At 43.4% G+C, this 18911-nt stretch overlaps 1 protein-coding gene across 3 annotated transcripts in view; it reads right to left on the reverse strand.

Moving 5' to 3' along the window:
* The window catches only part of STK39 (serine/threonine kinase 39), a 296995-nt gene that overhangs the window by 205400 nt on the left and 72684 nt on the right, over window positions 1-18911 (reverse strand). For all 3 annotated transcript variants that reach the window (XM_027591011.2, XM_027591010.2, XM_027591012.2), the window contains exons 3-5: window positions 17843-17951; window positions 14598-14739; window positions 13140-13195 (exon numbers count right to left, since the gene is read on the reverse strand). In XM_027591011.2, the coding sequence (XP_027446812.1) occupies window positions 13140-13195; window positions 14598-14739; window positions 17843-17951 (307 nt within the window). The remainder of the gene's footprint in view (window positions 1-13139; window positions 13196-14597; window positions 14740-17842; window positions 17952-18911) is intronic.

Consider the following 18911-nt stretch of genomic DNA (forward strand, 5'->3'; position numbering starts at 1 on the left):
GAAAGAAGTATCTTTGACTTTTGCTACTAAGTGGGGTCCACAGACCAGAACCATCAGCATCACTGAGGAGCCTCGGAGAAATGCGGACTCTTGGGTCCCACCCCAGACTTACTGAGTCAGCATCTGCATTGTAGCATGATCCCTAGCTGATGTGATGCACAGGGAAGTTGGAGAATCATTGCTCAAGAGTATGGTCTTCCTAGCAGGTGCTATGCCCTGATTCGGTACAACTGGATGATCCCAAAGTGTTGCCAACACCACGGCTTCCCTCTTTCACCTCTTAGATGCAAAGAACTCCAGTAGTGGAGAGAGAGTAGCAGGAAAAAGGTATTTATGCATGCACACTCATGTATTTTATGACCCAGTAAACACAAGGGCAATACTAGAAACCTAAATCACGTCCCACAAAGAACTGACCCTGTGATTCTCAAGGGTGTGTCAAGCGGCACAAATTCACACATGTGGCACACTCCCAATTTGTACAAAATCTTTTTTTAAGATACATGAAGATAATTTATGATCACAATACCTATTAACAGTCCAACAGTAACAGCTGCTCAGTAGAGCGCCAGGGCGCAGAGAGGACAGGCTTTGGGTAGGCATCATTGTCAGCACGGATGTTTGTAACACTATTCCTTTCTCAACCTCTGATATGCAATTTTGTGAGGGTGATAGATGATTTGAACGATAACCTTGAATCTGCTCATCTTTTAAGCAAATGATAAACATGTTGGCACCTTATCTACTATTCGTAATCACTACTTTATTACGGATTGGGACACATCACCTGCCCTGCTCAGGAGGAAGGCTGGCACCCCGACGAGGGACCAGACAGAACCAAAACGAGTTCTCTGAAACCCTCACTCTCCACCCAACCTCCTTTCCTCTAGTCAGACTCCTGGTTTTCAACTCTTATTTATTCCTTCCTGTACGCAAATGGTGTTCAATGGCCTTCTTTGGCTCTATAGGCTGCAGCCCCCAACCACAACATGGTGTCCCAGGCAACCACTCACAGAAGACACAATCTGCCATATTTCCTGAGGCTGCAAAGAGTCAGGAGTCACTTCTCGGCTGCTCTGAAAAACCCGCTTCCCATCAATGAATGAGGAAGGGAGAGGCAGTCCTGACCTTCTTTGAAACATCAGAAAATAACAATTCCACAGCCTTTTCTGACAACAAAAGAAAAAATCAGAAGACATCCTCTCTGTATTCCCTAAAGGAAGAGTTTCACCTTTCAAAATAAAAGAAACACAAAGAAGCAAACCTTCCCACCATTGGCCTTTCATGTGGGTAGACTCTCAAAATTGCCATCAACAGGTTTCCTTCAAGTATGCTATATTTTAACTCATATAGGAGAAGTTCTTAGCCACTTGTTTGTACTTTGTACACAGAATCAACATACCATTCATGACGCCATAGACGAATAACAAGAAAATTTCAACAGAATTATTGGTAAAAGGGCCGAGGCTACACAAGTGGCCACTCACTCCCTAATTCCTCATTCTCCCCATTCTCACACTTGGGACAACCCAGGCTTAAGAGGGACAAAAAGATAGAAGGGTAAGTGTTGGCTGATGTCAATTCACATCTGGTTCACAGTTCAGCTGACTAATGTGATCAATTAGCCAAAGCGTGAAGGAGAACATGAGTTTAAGATGACAGCAAACCAAAGATAATCTACCTGTCTATGTGAGAGCCACAGAACCCTTCACCAAAGCAAGTGAATTTCCAGTGACAAGTGGAGCCAGAAGCCATACCTGGTGGGGCACCAGCAGAAGGCAGGAGAAGGCTGGAGCAGTAATCCCAGGCCAGCTGTGCTAAAGGTGCCAGGTACAAGCCAGCTTTCTCAAGTCCAATGACAAGCATGACCAAGAACGCACTAGTGGTCAGCTTTCTATCAAATGTGGTAATTACGGTGATCCCCAATCACAAATCCATTCTTCTCTGGCTCCCCAGTGAGGGCAGGATATCTGTAAAGATGCTCTGGTAAAAGTAGTCACAGGACAGATACTTGGCTTACTCTCCCCTCCATGCCCAAGACCACCCTCTGATTTGAAAGCTTTCAAACAGGATAGAGAATTTCTTTAGTGACTGAGGCTAATGAAGGGCCACTCTAACATTTTGATGTAAGACAGGTCCTGGAGAAAGTCTTGTCAACCTTCCTTAATCCACAGCTGAAAAAACTGAGCCCCAGGGGGGCTGAACTGTCAAAACGCACAGTGTGAAGAGCGGGGGTGGGTAAGGGGAGCCCAACGGTAAGGAAGTGAGCTAAGGCCTGAAAGAGAAGTCAGGAGATCTGAGAATGATTTGCTCTTACGACCTTGAAAACGACCTTAAAGGCATCCACAATCGCTCAGCAGTCCTCAGTCCCCTCATCCCTAAGACCTACTTTGCTGAAGTAACAGGGCTGTTGAAAGGAGAGCACTAGGTAAGTGTATTAGACAGGTATCATTTCCCAAGCCCATCGCATGCTCTGAAGTCAACGGGAGCTCCTGGCTGGCCGTATTTGCAAAGACGGGCACAAGCAACTTAGATCAAATATTAATAAGTCTGAATTTCCAATGCAATATTCATATACCTGCAGGTGGTCTTCTTCATACAAATCTCCACTTAACTAGCTCTAATATGAGAAGCTTTCAATAAACCAGAATGACCCATCTGTACACTCTACAAGAGATGGTCCCTATAGGAGATGATTAAAATAGCACAATTCCAGTTGCCACAAGTATTTAAAGCAACAATTTACATCATTTCCACAAAGTTTGGAGAAGGATTAGTTGAAGCTAACACAATCTTCAAAGACTCTGCAGATTTTTAAGTCTATGATAAAGGAAACCTCACCTTTTAAGAATCTTAACACTGAAGAGTCACTGAAATATGAGGATCACATTCAACTCTGTTGCTCAGTATTCTTTTAATCTACATTTACTAAATAGTCATATTTTCATTAATTCATTCAACGACTATTTGCTGAGCTCTTACTAAGTGTCATTTCCAGTTTTAAACACTGGGACTGTAGAACAGAGACCCCTCCTTCATGAAGCTGACCTTTAAGTTGGGGCAGCAGCGGGAAGGAGAGGTAAATACGGCCAGCAAGCAAAATCAGTAAGCACACAGCAGTGCTTCTCAGACTTCAGTGAGTATCACTATCACCTGAGGGCTTCTTCACATACACACCGCTGGGCTCCACTCCTCCCCAGGTTTCAGATTCAGCAGCTCCAGGGGTAGAAGAGCACAGAATTTATGTTTTTATCAAATTCCCAAGGTGATGGTGATACTGCTGGTCTAGGACCACGCATCGACAACACAAACACGGTGTACACTGAGGTATGCAGTAAAGAAAAAGAGATCAGGAGATAGGAAGTCCAGGCCAGAGGAGTCTGCAATTTACCACAGAATTGCCATGGAAGCCTCATTGATGTGACATGTGAGCTAAGATCTGAAGGAGGTACTGGAAAGACTATTTGGGATTGAGCAGCCGGTGCAAAGGTCCTGAGGCAGGAGCATGCAAGGCAAGGAGGCCAGTTTGACTGGAATGGAGGGAGGGAGAAAATGGAGGAAGAGATGAGGTCAACAAGATCATATGAGGGGCCAAATCTTGTAAGGCCGGGTGGGCCACCACACTAGTTGTGACTTCACTCTGAGATGGGAAGGCAGTGGTGGGCTTTGAGTAAGGGCGTGACATAAGCCGACTTAGTTTAACGGCATTAGTCTGGCTGCCATGTAGAGAACAGTCTGGCTGCCATGTAGAGAACAGAAGGGGACCTCTTAGGAGACCACCTCAATAATGTAGGCAAGAGCTGATGGTGGCCCAGACCAGGATGAGAGGGGAGGTGGTGAGACGTGGTCAGCAAGAGGATTTGCTGACAAACTGGGCAGGATGGGTATGAGAGAAAGAGAAGGATCGGGGAATACCAATCCCTAGCCTGTGCCATGGAAGGACAGAGCTGCCATTTTTAAAAGAAGTGGGAAGACTATGAGAAGGGCATTCTGTTAGGGGGGATGGGGGTTATAGAGCTTTTCTGTATTGAAATTATACAAGCTTTAGAGTTAAAAGGAAACTTGAGAGGCCAAGAACCTTATTTTATAGGTGATACAAACCATGGCCAGCAAAGGACTTGGTTGGGGGCTCAGGCTAAGTTAGTGACTCAGGAGGCTAGATAGTCCTTGGCTACTGTGTCTTCAAGTGTATTCCATGTACTCAAGGGTTAAATTTATATTCCAGAGTATAAATACATGTTAACTCTATTCAGATTTCCTACAAATCTCTAACTTATGGTGTGACATATGCAGTAACTTCTAATATCTTACTGATCAAAAACACCTTTCCCCAAATCATTCATATTTACCATGCACATTTAAGATTTATTCCTCATGACAATCTATTACACTAGACCTCATGGGGCTAACGCAGATTCCCCAGGCATACGCATTTCCCTCCCCTGACAAATTTTTGAAATTAAATTCCATAGTTAACTGTTTAATAGGTTTCACCTGAACTGTAAACTTAGGCCAGTACACACGGTGTCCCCATTGCTGACCACCGTATCTGCCCCAAGGGCTAGGCCTGCAACACAACAAAAGCTCAGTAAAGACCTGCCAACCGGGGTGCCTGAGTGGCTCAGACGGTTAAGCGTCTACCTTCAGCTCAGGTCATGATCTCAGGGTCCTGGGATCAAGTCCAGCAACGGGGATCCCGGCTCAGCGGGGAGTCGGCTTGTTCCTCTCCCTCTGCCCCTCCCCCTGCTTGTGCTCTCACTCTCTCTCTCTGTCAAATAAATAAATAAAACCTTAAAAAAAAAAAAAATCTGCCAATCAACCACCTCAGGCACATTAAACCCAAACAACTGATGTTCACCTTTTCACCAGGAAAGGGCGATTTTTTGTTATAACAAATGCAGGTTCTGGGAAGCAGACAAATAAATGAAGAAATGATCATGCAAAGAACTGGACTGCTCTGCTCTTAGTCTAACAACTCTTGTTTTTCCCAGACCTCAGCAGCTTGTGGGAATATATAAAATGTAATTTAATTATGGCACTGCAGGCCCTTAAAGGCAGGGAGGAAGACAGGAAGAGAAGAAAGAAAGAAGGGAAGGGAGGGAAGGAAGGAAGAAGGAAGACCAAGTCCCATCTGCCCCATGTCCTCCTAGACCCTCCTCCTTAAACCTCAACCGTGTGCCCCATGCAGCTAAATGTGCACAGCTGGGGAAATATTCCAGCGGACGGGCAGAGCAAAGGGATGCCCCCCATTGCGTTCACCCAGGAAGACTTCCTTAAGTTGTTGCTCAGACAACTGCTAGCAGCTGTTAAAGGATGGGAAGCTGCTTAAAATCTCCCCAAGTATTTCTTGCTGATGATACACACATGGAGTGGATATAACTGGGTTTCCAGAATTGAATGCATTCTTGCTTCATGCTAGGGGTTGCACCAAATGTGACCGTTTGATTTGTCAAGATCCCAAAATTCAGGGAGCTACATTAATTTGCTGTCCCTATTTACTTAAACAAACAAAAAATGTGTATGTGAAAACTATGGCATAATTCATTAAACCACAATTCACATAATGATAAACTTCCTGAAAGTCAAAACATACATTTTGGTTCACTATAAAGCACTTTATGCCCTCCAAAGATGTTCATTTGCACTCATACTCTATGTTCGGAGTGTGCCACTGTTCTTAATTCATGTGCACTGCTTCACTCTTCCTTAATCATTTCATGGGTAGCTGCCTAACACAGAGCTTGCCCTACAGCAGGAAGCAGAAAAGCACGGGTGGACAATACTGGAAAAACAGGCAGGGCCTTCATATGCCATATTAGGGAGCTAAGGGCTTTATTCCACCAGCAACAGTTTTAAACTTTACGCAAGGGAATTACACGGTCAGATCTGCATTGCACATTTTTCACCCTGGTGATACAGGGGAAATCAATGGGGTAAAGAAAAAGGGAGAGCAAAATGATTTGGCAGGGTCAGAGAGAGGGCCTACAGCCTCTTCCCCCTGATCTCACAAGGCCTAAAGAATTAAAGGGCCCCACCCTCATTTTAATACAAAAGCAATGTGAGCTACCTAATTCTAAAATGGAATGTGTGTTAATTCCTTTAACCCTCTAGTATTTTTCCACTGTTTGGATATGGCAACTGAGGCACAGAGTGCTTAATTAACTTGGTCACAGGGCTAGAAGGAGTGAAACCACAGCAGTCTTGATGTCAGAGCCCTGCTCTAGGCCAAGGCACCCACAAATACAATGACATCGTCGTTTCCTGATTCGGACACCTCAGGGGCCTTCGGACTTTCCGATATGAATCAGAGCCTGCTGCCTCCCTTGCAAACAGGGAGCCCACATTACCTTGCATGAAGCAGCAGCCCCTCCTAGCAAAAGATATACTCCCTCCACCCCATCCCTCCATCCCCCATCGAAATGCATTTCACCAGAACTAGAGCACAAAAGGAAAACAAAAGAACCTAGCAACTATGGGAATAAAAACTTCACCACCAAAAAAAAACAAAACAAAACAAAACAAAGCACAACTTCACCACTACACGCACCTTCCTCTGGCTCCTTGAGAGTAACACCAGAGTACTGGAAGCAAGTTAAATCTAGTTGCGTGTTTTCCTGGCAGAAGTTTTAGTCCTAACTGTCTAAGACGCAGACTGAAGTTCAAGATGTTCTCAAAGGCTGACTAAGGATATAATCTCTCTCCCAAAATACAGAGACACTACCCAAAGTCATACCAATGTGCCTCAGACAGTGAAAGACCCAAGGCACACATAAGCTTGATTAGGATGGTCTCGGGTACACTGAGATAGATGCAGTGGTAACTTTCTAGACTTCTAAAGTATTAGGCTGACTTAGCTCAGTATCAAATTGTTATGAAAAACTAGGAATGGAAATTCACATTCACCTTCACACACACACACACACACACACACAGTTAAAAGGCAAAAGTAAGAAAATGAGCAAAAGAACTACCTAATAATATAATGCAGTGGTATGCTTCTAGAAAGTTCTTCAGAAAGCAAATGTTCTGAAATCAACATTTTAAAAGTACATTAAGAGTGGTCACTATTTTAAAGAATCCTAGGATAAATATATTTGCAGCAACCATCCCAAAGTGACCTGTTTTATATGAATTTCTTTTTAGAATAGTGCCTCTCATTAATTCCAGACAAACAGACTTAGTCACTTGCCAGACAAAGATCTAAGCTCTTCCTGACAGTATGGCAGAACATCAGACTGGAAAATAAAATGCTAGGCCGTGGGAAGAGCATGACTTTCAAATGGCCACTCCTTCTATCACGTATTGTAGCAGACACCTTTATATTTACCGAGGCATCCTGTCCAAGTTTATTACCAGGAAGTCACACATTCAGGTCCTCCGAGCACAGAAGATACAATGAGAAGTAAAGCATTTTCTTTTAAACTCTGAGTAGGCAGTCCTCAAGTTTTAATTGATTACATCAAACCTGAAGTTTTCCAGTCTAAAAGAGTGTGGTGTCACTACTGTGCTTAATTTGACACCCAGTGACACCCGAGAGGACTGCTTCTTCTACAGACTTGTGTCTCAGATTGAAGGAGCAGAGAGGGGAAAACGTGCAGAATATGTTCCCTGGCTTCAAAATGGAATTGCCATGCAGAGGTGTAGAAGAGCTAGTGATTGCTACTGGTCTTCCATCCCAAACTGAGATCATTTATGCACAGATTTAGGGCTGTCTTCCTAGAAATCCCACAGACATGGGGGTCACAAGCTCTGCAGCCAGATCCCGGAATCTGAAGCCTACTTGTGACCTGGGCAACTTACTTCCCCTCTCTGTACCTTAGTTTCTTGTCTGTAAAATGGGCACATTTACAGGGCTGCGGTGAATGAATCACAATGCGCTCAGCACACAGACCCCAGCCTGAAACATAGGAAGCACTCAATACACACTAGTTACTGATTTTATATCCTGAGTCAAGAGAAATGTATATAATTCCCACGGAAGTTGTACTTTTGGAAACAGAACCAAGCATATTTGCCTTATTCACCACACTTGTCGGCTGTGTAAGATGAGAGTTTCTCATGGTCTGAACCAGGAATCCTAATTTCCCCCTTTTTTAAGATTTTATTTATTTATTTGACAGAGAGAGAAAGAGAGAGAGAGAGAGCACAAGCAGGCGGAACCACAGGCAGAGGGAGAGGGAGAAGCAGGCTCCCCGCTGAGCAGGGAGCCCGACATGCGGCTCGATCCAGGACCCTGAGATCATGACCTGAGCTAAAGGCAGATGCTTAACCATCTGAGCCACCCAGGTGTTCCTTAATTTCCCCTTTTCTAATAAAAAATCCCCTGCTTAAATTTTATTTCAAAAAATAGGGCTTAAAGAACATAAAGATGTAAAGAGAAAGGGCACAAACAGCCTGAACAAAAGCAATTTATTATCTACCCAAATATAATAGGCAGCTTTCGACCCTCCCACCCACCTCCCCCTACTTCACCCACCGGACAAAGATAGCAGCAAAAGACCCAGAGACTCTTTGTCCCCATTCCTGTTCAGGCAGTTACCAACTGCCTGGCCAACAGAGTCAAACTCCTAGAAAACAGGGACAGCATCAGCATCTGTCTGTTCCAAGGAAGCATTACAAATGTTTTCTCAAAGCAATAACCTTATTTTAGAGTTAAAACCAAAATAATAATAATAAGTACCATAGGCATTCAATGTTGTGCTCAGGTTAAAGAGTATGGAAAAAACTGAATATGAATTCTAGAAAGCCATAGCCCCAGAGATGCAGAAACTACAGTTTAAATGCCTGTTAACCCAGGGCACCTCGGTGGCTCAGTCGGTTAAGTGACCAACTCTTGATTTCAGCTCAGGTCAGGATCTCAGGGTCATCAAGCCCCACATTGGGCTCTGTGCTGGGTGTGGAGCCTGCTTAAGATTCTTCTCTCTCTCTGCCCCTCCCCACCCCCGCTCGCACTTGTTGGCTCGCTCTCAAAAAAAAAAAAATAACTAAATAAAAATAAATAAATGCCTATTACCCACCCCCCGTATACATCTGGGAAACGGCCATTTCAGCCCATGGTGTGGCACATGCAGGAAGTCACACACTCAGAAGGGATGACAGCGAGGGCCCAGAATGGCGGTACACAAAGCCTTCCAGACTTAGCACTTCACACATGGACCCATCTAATCCTCACCACAACCCGGGTGGTGGCTTTCCCCACGTGCCCTTCTGAACCCAGCAGCCCCCATGGTGCAAGCAAACCACCACCCATGGTGAGGAGAAAATACCCAAGGCCCAAGAGGGGGAGAGAAATTCAGGAAATCTTACTTCAGGGGATCCCAACGGAGGAAAAGAAAAGGCCGATGTGCTACAGAAGGCCTAGAGAAAGAGCTCAGGTCATTAATCTGACAAGAATAATAGATGAAGTGACTGGCAAAGCACCAAGTGGCAAAATAAGGCAAGGGTTGACCTGCCTTCGCATTTCAAAGGCAGTTCACTGCTATTTTGACCCTCTTAGCAGTGATCGTTTCATCACCAGAGAGAAAATCAGTCGTATTTCCTTATCAGCTTAGAACAAGATTAATGACAAGTTAACTTCCAAGTTCATTAATAAGCATTAGCTTTTTATAACTCACACAAGCCCCTCAGAGCTGAACCCCCTAGCAAGACTAATTTGAGGTACATATGACCTGCCGGCGGTGCAGGGGAGGGTCAGCGTGAGCCTGTGGGTGGCAGTGAAAGCAGTCACAGCGGCGGCAGTAAGACAAGTAACACAAGTACCACAGAGGCCATTGTCTGCCCGCCGTGCACCAGCCACTTACCATCGCTGGACGGGAAGAACTGCATTTGGTCCCACAACAAGAGATGAGGGGGAGATACCTGTATCCCTCTTTAAGGAAGCAGAGTCTTACAGAAGTTGAGTAGCCTGACCAAGGTCACAGAGCTTGAGTGGTGACCTGGGAATTCCCACCATGCCAGTTCATCCAAGACCTTGCACCCTGAACTTGAGTACTCGGAGGTGGGAGAGTTTGAAGCTTCTGTCCACAGACGTTTCCAGTTGTCACTTGTTTTGTTGAAGTATTTTTTTTTTCTAAATGCCCCTAGCCTGCGGGGTAAGGGCCGCTCTCTAGCATAAGAACAAGATATGTTAGGACCCCTGGGTGGCTCAGTCGGTTAAGCGTCTGCCTTCGGCTCAGGTCATGATCCCAGGGTCCTGGGATCAAGCCCCACGTCGGGCTCCCTGCTCTGCGGGAAGTCTGCTTCTCCCTCTCCCTCTGCCTGCCGCTCCCCCTGCTTGTGCTCACTCACTCTCTGTGTCAAATGAGTAAACAAAATCTTTAAAAAAAAAAAAAAAGATAAGTATACATAAGGCACTAACTTAGATGGCTCAAGGACAAAATTCAGTGTTAGTAATAAGAGCCACCAGAGTAGAGAGGGGGAAGATGCATGAATCAATGATCATTACTGATGCCAGGTGGTGGGTGTACATGAGGTTCCTCCTACTCTTTTCTACTTTAGGCTACGTATGAAAATTTTTACAATAAACTGTTTAAAAATGACTTCGACTAATTGACAGTTTATGAAGTTTATGAAGTCATTTCCTGTCATTTTTCCCCCAGGTCATACTTTTACACAGTTCAAAGTTCAAAACGCTATAGAGGGGTACACACCACACCATCCCGCTCCTCATCCTTCTAATGTTTCTTTGTGTAAATATATAGAGATATTCTTATTTCTCCCCATTTCTCTCACAAAAGGTGACATACACATTCTATTTCACCTTGTTGTACTCATTTAACCACAGAGCCCGGAGATTTTTTCCTTCACATCAATGAACAGTGGGCTTTTCCTTCTCCCTGACAGCTGGTGGCTCCCCCATAACGCAGACAGGCCATCTACCATATTTAACGGGGACACCTACGTTGTTTCCAATCTACTGCAACCACAGACAGTGCTCCAACAAATAAGCTTACAATGTGTATCCCTGCCTATTGCACATTTTGGGTGTACTAAGCACTTCTCACATTTATGTACTTATTTTAACAACCATATCAGCAGTTGGTTCATGGGACATGAAGCTTACACAATTTGGAAAACCCTCTGTAAAGGGTCTGTAAAACAGACAATACAAAATTAAAAATACAAAGTTAGGTATGAATATGTCTATTTCTTTAAAATTAAAAATTCTTACCGATTCACTGGAGTCCTAAGGATTAATAAGCTCCTTTCTTCTGAAATAGCTTTAGACAACTTAACAAAAATGCCTACAAAGAAATACCCCCTGATTGCAGGTTGGCTTCTCCTCTCCACCTAAAACATTCTGCGACTCCCAGAAATGCACAGCACTTACAGGACCCTGAATCTTAAGTTTCAACAGGCGCACAGGATACCTGTGTCTTCTCGAATGATAGGCATTATCAATCATCACCATCTCACAAATGGGGAAACTGAGGCTTAGAGATGCAACAACCTGCCCCACTCTGCTCCATGAGTCTGAAACCAGGCCTCTGTGTTTAACTGATACACAGAGTGCCTCCACAGTGGTCTCAAGCCAATGACTGTATTTGACTCAATGTATCTCTTCAATGAGAGGAATAATAAAGGATAACGCTTTCACTATTAATTTTCCAGGGAAGAAACATTTGATTTGAAATATATTGTTTCCCTTCTATATTTTTAAAACATCTTTTCTCTCCTTTAAAAGGAAATAAATAAAAGTCCCCTTGAATGTACCCAACTAAATACAGAGCCCAAGGTCAGCACTATGCCTGTCATACAGACCAGGCATCACCTGACAGGTTCTCTGGCACCTAGAGAGGAACAAACAATGAATCAAAGAGATGACTCAAGGCTTATCCTTTGTGTTGGGGGTGTGTTTGTTTTCTGCTGAGCTCTCGCATTTCTAACAATACCCCAGATCCTCGCATTTGTCCAGAAACAAAACTAGAACCAAGGAGTGTAATCAACTCTGCTCTAAGAACTTGATATGCAAAGGCCCTAAACCCTAAATACTGGAAGAGAGGCCTCTTCCGCTCCAACTCAAAAAGCAGCAGACCAAGCTGATGAAAGATTTGGGGCGAGCTTTGGTGCTCTTCCACAACAGGAGCCCCATGAGCGATGCACGCCAAGGATGCTGCTAGGACGTGCTGTTAGTAACATTCAGTGCCTGGAAGCCAGAGGGCTGAGCGCCCTGCGGAGACGAGGACAGTGCAGGACAAGGAAGGACCGTCCAGGCAAAAATCCAAAAAGCAGAGATGGCTGAGAGGATGGTGGAGGCAGGCCTTCCTGGACATGGGGTGAAACAAGAGTCAATATAGACACGGCTACATTTTATCCCAGGCCTTTCCAGTTACTCTCGGTACAATAACAAAATCACAAGTTCTGCACACAGAGGCCACCTGTCTGGTGCATTCCCTCTACAGACACCCACTGCACCTGCAGGCCAACTGCCATCAGCAGGCAGGCACAGGCACATGGGTGGGTGTAAGACCAAAATAACCCAGAGACTTTAAGGGTTAACAATGCTTTCAGCCACCTCTTCAGAAATCCAAGGGCTTAAATTAATAGAAGGGTACAGTGTTTTAAACTTTCAAACTCATCAGAAAAACTCTCAAAAGTGCTTTTCTTGCAGTCATATAAACACCACCTTTATTCAACCTGAAAGGTAGAAAAAATAAAATTGAAAGTAAAATTGTCTTTATCAAAAGGCTATGTTCTGAAATAGCACTGTTTATTGGATGATCTAACAAAAATTTATCAAAATAATAGGGAAAAAAGGGGGGTGCCTCGGTGGCTCAGTTGGTAAAGCATCCAAATCTTGGTTTCAGCCCAGGTCACGATCTCACGCTCAGTGGGGAGTCTGCTTGAGTTTCTCTCTTCCTCTCCCTCTGCCCCTCCCCACCACTCACTCTCTCTCTCAAATAAATCTTAAAAAGTAATAATAGGAAAAATATTCTGCCTCAGACCCAAACATTCTAGAACAGGGCAGCCCAGATACATTCTCAAAACAGATTACAGGCATTCATTCATTTGTTCATTTATTCATTCACTCATTATTTATTTGGAAAGATAATGAATGATATCCCTTGAAATGATAATAATGATATTCCTTGAAACTGTAACATTTCTGTCAAAAGAATTTTTATTTTTATCAGCTTTACCTGCTATTTGTACCGAACCATCTTCACCCAGAAGAATATTACCAGCTTTCAAATCCCTGTTAGAAAAAAAAAAAAATGGAAAATAAATTATAGAATACAGATATTATATTGCATTAATTCACTCAGAGAGATTTAAAAACATACCACATAATGTAGCTATTTAACATAATTAACATTTTATAAATATGAAAATTTATCACAGATTTTTTAAGTTATAGGGATAAGTTGTGATTTTATATAGCTTGCTCCTGGGAGATGGTTAGGATTTTAGTAACAAATATTTTAAATGGAATCATTATCCAAACTGAATTAAATCAGTAGTGAGTACATTCTTTATGTTACAGAATTAGAGGCTGCCCATTGACTCACCATACTATCATTTTATCGAGAATTAAAGCTAATAATTCTATGTAAAAGCTGTTCTACTTCCACTCAAATGTGTCTGGGGTGCAATTCCAAATTAATCCCGGAGGCTTCTTAAACAATGGATTGGATCTCTGGGGAGATGCTGACTATAAATACTAATTACAACATTCTGTAATATATTTCTTCACCATATAGAAGTCTTAACACTTCAAAAGAAAAATGACAATTTACAAGTTTGATATCTAAGGTAACATTTTTTTTCTAACTACTGAAACACATGGCAAATATCCTTAAATATATAGGCCACGTAGAGCTCAAGGCAGGGGAATTACAATGTATTACTAATAAATGGCTATTTACTTGCAGCTATTCCTTTTTTTTTTTTTAAGATCTCATTTATTTATCTGACAGAGAGAGAGAGCACAAGTAGGCATCGTGACAGGTAAATGGAGAGGGAGAAGCAGGCTCTCCGCTGAGCAGGGAGCCAGAGGTGGGGCTCGATCCCAGGACCCTGGGACCATGAACTGAGCCGAAGACAGCCACTTAAACAACTGAGCCACGCAGGTGCCCCTGCTTGCAGCTATTCCTAAGGGCGCAAGTAATACGAACCCTTTTGAAACATCAAACACTCATATTTTAGGCTGTTTGGCTACTGAAAGAATGACTATTTCATGTCACAAAAGAAGATGAAATTAGTTCCCCCTTTCTTCACAGCACCATGCCAAAAGTAATGAACATATTACAATGTCTGGACCAGTTCTGCCTACATTAGAAAGGCAGAGATGCTATCCTGCTCAACTGAGCCTACTTCAAGAAGAGCATGTTAACTGATTTTTTTAATGAGTTCACTCAGTACTTTTTATGTTCTGCTTCTATTTCAGTGAGAGCAGATAAGCCAATCCTGCGGATACTAATATATTTCATCCGAACGTATTCACTTGCTTCTTTCTTAAGTACTTTTTCCACATCTATTCGGCCTAGCTCAGAAATAATGTTGATGCCTACCTGCAACATGTGTTTCCTTAATATTCTTTACAAGCCAGAGCTAAAGATACAAATGGCTGAATTTAAATATCTTTGCAGAAATCCTACCTGTGTATCTGACCATTTCTGTGCAGATAGTCTAAGCCTTCCAAAACCTCTTTAAGAATTGTTGCTATTATTGCCTCTTCCAGAACTCCATTTTTGTGTTCCCCTCGGTTGACAATGTATTTTATGATATCCAACATTGAACCTAGACAGAAGAAGTGAAAACTTTGTGTAAGCATCTTCAGTACCTTTCTAGGTTGGGCTCTGCTATTTAGGAAAGTGGAAATGTCAAAATATGTTGGTTTATTTAACACAATCCCCCCCTCCAAGGCATACAATTGCATGGCGGCAAAGGACCAGAAACCCTATATCCAAGTCTGCGAGAGCACTTCCGGCGTGAGAAGAATTCCGGGTCAGGGACCACAGGATTGTTCAGGGTCACCTCAGGGCTAATGCCTTTCTCCTACACATACACAACTGGTTACAGGCTCAAAACAGGGTTCAAAATGTTTGAAGTGAAAAACCAAAGGAGGAAGAGGCCAGGGAAACAGACAGCTGTGAACTGATGAGAGAGAGAAGCGCAGATCTTCCTGGACATCTATAACACAGGTGGGAAGGAAGAAAAAAGAAGTATGTTGCCACTGGACCCCTGCATATAACCAGAAGCTTCCTTTCTGTGACTCTCGGCAATCTTTACTTTCGTTCACTTGATGCATAATGTGCTGACTTCCATAATGAAATAAATACACAGTACTTTGTTACCATAAACAGATTCGTATCCTTGGCACTGTGAGTTCATGTTTCAACACATATTAATTAATATTCCAAACCTCCTGGTCATTTTAAAAGCCATAATTACCTGGGGGTTCAACATTTCTGAAGAGTTAACAAATGGCTTACCTCAGGATCTGAATCTGGCTCCAGGCTCTCTATGATTAACTGGGACAATTGAGTTTCCCCACCAGGTATTACTACACCAGACTAGCTGCCCGCCCCTGATTAAGAGATTTAATGGAATAAAATATTATTTAAAAAAATGCATATTTCCCCCCTCAGAGAAACATCTATTTATTCACTGATTCTTAAATTTGTTAATAATCTAGAAAACGAGACTTCCAAAAATGTTTCATTTTCATCTCACGAGGACACACCCTACCCAGCATGTATGTATTCCTGGCCTGCTGAAAGAAAAAGGAGCAAGAACTCACATCTGCCCAGGCCCCCAGACCTGCGGAAACCCGTTTACAACCTGTTCTTCTTACCTAAAGCCCGGGGAGACTCACTAAATTGGATTCTTATAAAAAGACGATGACATTTTCTTTCAAGTCCTCAGGCAAGGGGATTGGGGATATTTTCCAGCTTATAAAAGGTTAACTGGGATCAAAATAAAGACAGGAAGTAAAATCCTCAGCCTGAGCCAAGTATTTGGGGCTGCCCAGGGTCCCAAGTCACCAGAATTTCTCAGTCTCCTCAGAGCTGGGGGAACCAAGCAAGAAGAGGCTCGGTGAAGGTCATCTTCCTGCCAAAGCACAGGTCTTCCAGAGCCCAGGGGCAGTCCCAACCCTTAAACACTGCAGTCTGGCTCCAGCAAGCTGCCTTTTTCTTTTTTCTCTCATTTCTTTCTTTTCATGTTTAATTAAAAACCAAAGTAGGCCCTCATGGAAACAATGACTAATAGGATTGACAAGACTGGGAACAGAACCGGACTCCGCTCTCCCAGGCTCCCCACTGAGACCTGCACAAGCAGACCCAAGGCAATTACGGCATATTTGTCCTCTCGGTTCTAGGCCTCTGCTGGATCCAAGAGTTTCTTAAAAAAAAAAAAAAAAAAAAAAAAGGAAAGAAATTAAGATTGCCCCCCTCACCGCCCCCACGAGTCAGCCTTCACTGGAACTAGGTCTGCAGATTAAAATGGGCTCTACAATATAAAATCTGCGGTGCCAGTTTGGGCTTCATCCAGGCACCTCAAAATGTTCTCCTCTGCTCCTAAACCATACTTCATACTTCATCTGGGAAAGATACAGAAGGAGTGAGAGATGCTGGGTGTTACAAAGAAAATCACTTGGGCTTTCTAAACTTCCATTTCCCTGTCTGTAAAATGAAGGTGATAATTCTTGCGGCATCTCGTAGCTTTTAAGTCAACAGGTCCCAGCGCCACTTCTTTCCAGCACTAACAACTACTGTGTAGGTGACCTTGGGCGAGCTGCCTAACTCTCCTGAGAGCTTCGGGGAACTTTCTGAAAAGCAGGGACGGTGACACCTGCCATTCAAAGATGCTGTCCAGATTCAAGTAAATTGCCTTGAATAGGATCTAGCTAGAGAATAAGTGTTCCATAAAGTTAATGGTTCTCATTACCATTCTCTATCAAATAGTGATGGTAAAAGATTAAAAGGAAAAATATGGGAATGTGAAAGTGCCTTGTAAGGTAAACTGTCAGTGGCTTTTGTAAATTTCGTGACCTGAGGCCAGAGGGAAAGTTCCTCTGCCTTTTCAAATGCAAACATCGAATGAAAATAGTGCCACTTCGGATCAACCCAAGTCAGTAAGTTAGCATGCAGAAAGCTCTTCTCCATTCAACTGAAGCAATATTTATTGAGCTCCCACTGGGTGCCAGGTTCAGTAAATGAGAAGGACAGGAGACCGTGCACTCCTCAGCAAGTCGGAATCTAATCTACATCTGCCCCGTCTGACACCGCAGCCGCGGCCGGGCCATCTGCAGTTATTTAAATAGAAGCTGATGAAAATTGAATAGAAATTCAGTGCCTCAGGAACACAGGCCACAAGTCAAGTATTCAAGGGCCACATGTGCCTAGTAGAAACTGGAGCGCACAGCTCTAGAACATGTCCATCATCACAGAACTCTGAACAAACAGCACTGGAAGAATTTGTTATACTGCAATGTAGTAAGGACTTGAATAATATTAAAAACAAAGGGTTTAAAGAGGAAGGACTGGTTAACTTTTCCGATGAGCGTGGGGGAGGCTGCAGAGAGCATGTGCGGTGTTCGGACTTGAGCACCTGGAGAAGGAAGGACAGACCTCTCGGGCTGAGGAGCCACGCAGGTGAGGTGTAGGAGGACAGAGTGAGCACAGAAGATACTTAGGGAGCCTCCCCTCCACCGAGAAGGCACAGACAGTCGAGGCAGTGAAATCTGGGCTTCATTGTCTAGGTAAATAATAAACAAGCAAAACTTTTAAATACAAAAGGGAGGGGACCAAATTTAAAGTCTTAAGTCAATATGCTGGCTCACACAAAAGGAAAAAATAACAACAACAACAACAACAAGCAAGTAACAAAACCTACTTACCTCCACTTAGTAATTTCATGACCAGCCAAAGTTCATCTTTTACCACAAAAGAGGTGTAATAGGTCACTACATTGGGATGGCTGCACTGACTCATGGCTTGAATTTCCTTCTATAAAAAACAAAACAAAACATGACATAGTACCCTGGGGCAAAAAATCAGGAAACAAAATGGAAGGGAAACCACAACTGAGTACCCGGGCACCTTTTCTACTTAAAAGCCTACCTGGGGGGGCTGCCTAAACCTTGAGTTCAATGAAACTACATGAGAACTAACTAATTCACCCTCATCGTCAACGTGCTGGACTTGAGAAAGGCCTCTCCCGAGACCAGAGAGCCCTGTGGACCTGAATGACAGGACAGAGAAACTTCAGATGGGCCTATCACCCGGATCACCCCCTACTCTGCAGCAGAGAGCCCTGCCACACAGGACTGAGGGCCTCCTACCTGCACCGAAGGCCTGGACGGAGAGAGAAAAGACTGAATGAGTCCTCAGAGGACGGGGTCCCACGGCCAGCCTCAACTCCGGTGGGCCTTAGCTCCTCCCTCGTCCAAAACTGTTTGTCTCTTAGGACTGCTGTGATGTTATAAATGAGCAAATACATATGAAAACACAAGAGCGTAATTTCCCAAAGTCTATGTCATGGTAGATAGTTCATCAAGAAAAAAAAAAGGGAGAGAGACAGGCAAAGTGATAAGCCTGGGAAACATCACGTCCTACATCTCCCTCTAACAGGGTCACAGGGAATATCAGTACTGTCAAAGGCTCTGAGAAGTCCCGCAGTAGATAAACTGTCATAGTTGAATCCATATTAACAATGCAGTTAAATAATGCTTTGTGTGTCACAGTGCAGGAAACACTACTACTGAAGAGAAATAACTTTCATACAGAGACATAAAACAATAAAGTTCTGAAATCAAACAATAGCTTACTTCAATAAACCACATTTTCCTGCAATACTCAAGTTCCCCTTGGTTTTGATGTGTCATTTTAAGTTATTGCCAGATTTCTCCTATAAAGCTTCAGTCAAATGCTAACCCTCAATCAAAGGCACCAGACCAGCGTAACTGG

This window comes from Zalophus californianus, chromosome 3 (assembly GCF_009762305.2).
Source record: "Zalophus californianus isolate mZalCal1 chromosome 3, mZalCal1.pri.v2, whole genome shotgun sequence".
NCBI classification, from domain to species: Eukaryota; Metazoa; Chordata; class Mammalia; order Carnivora; family Otariidae; genus Zalophus; species Zalophus californianus.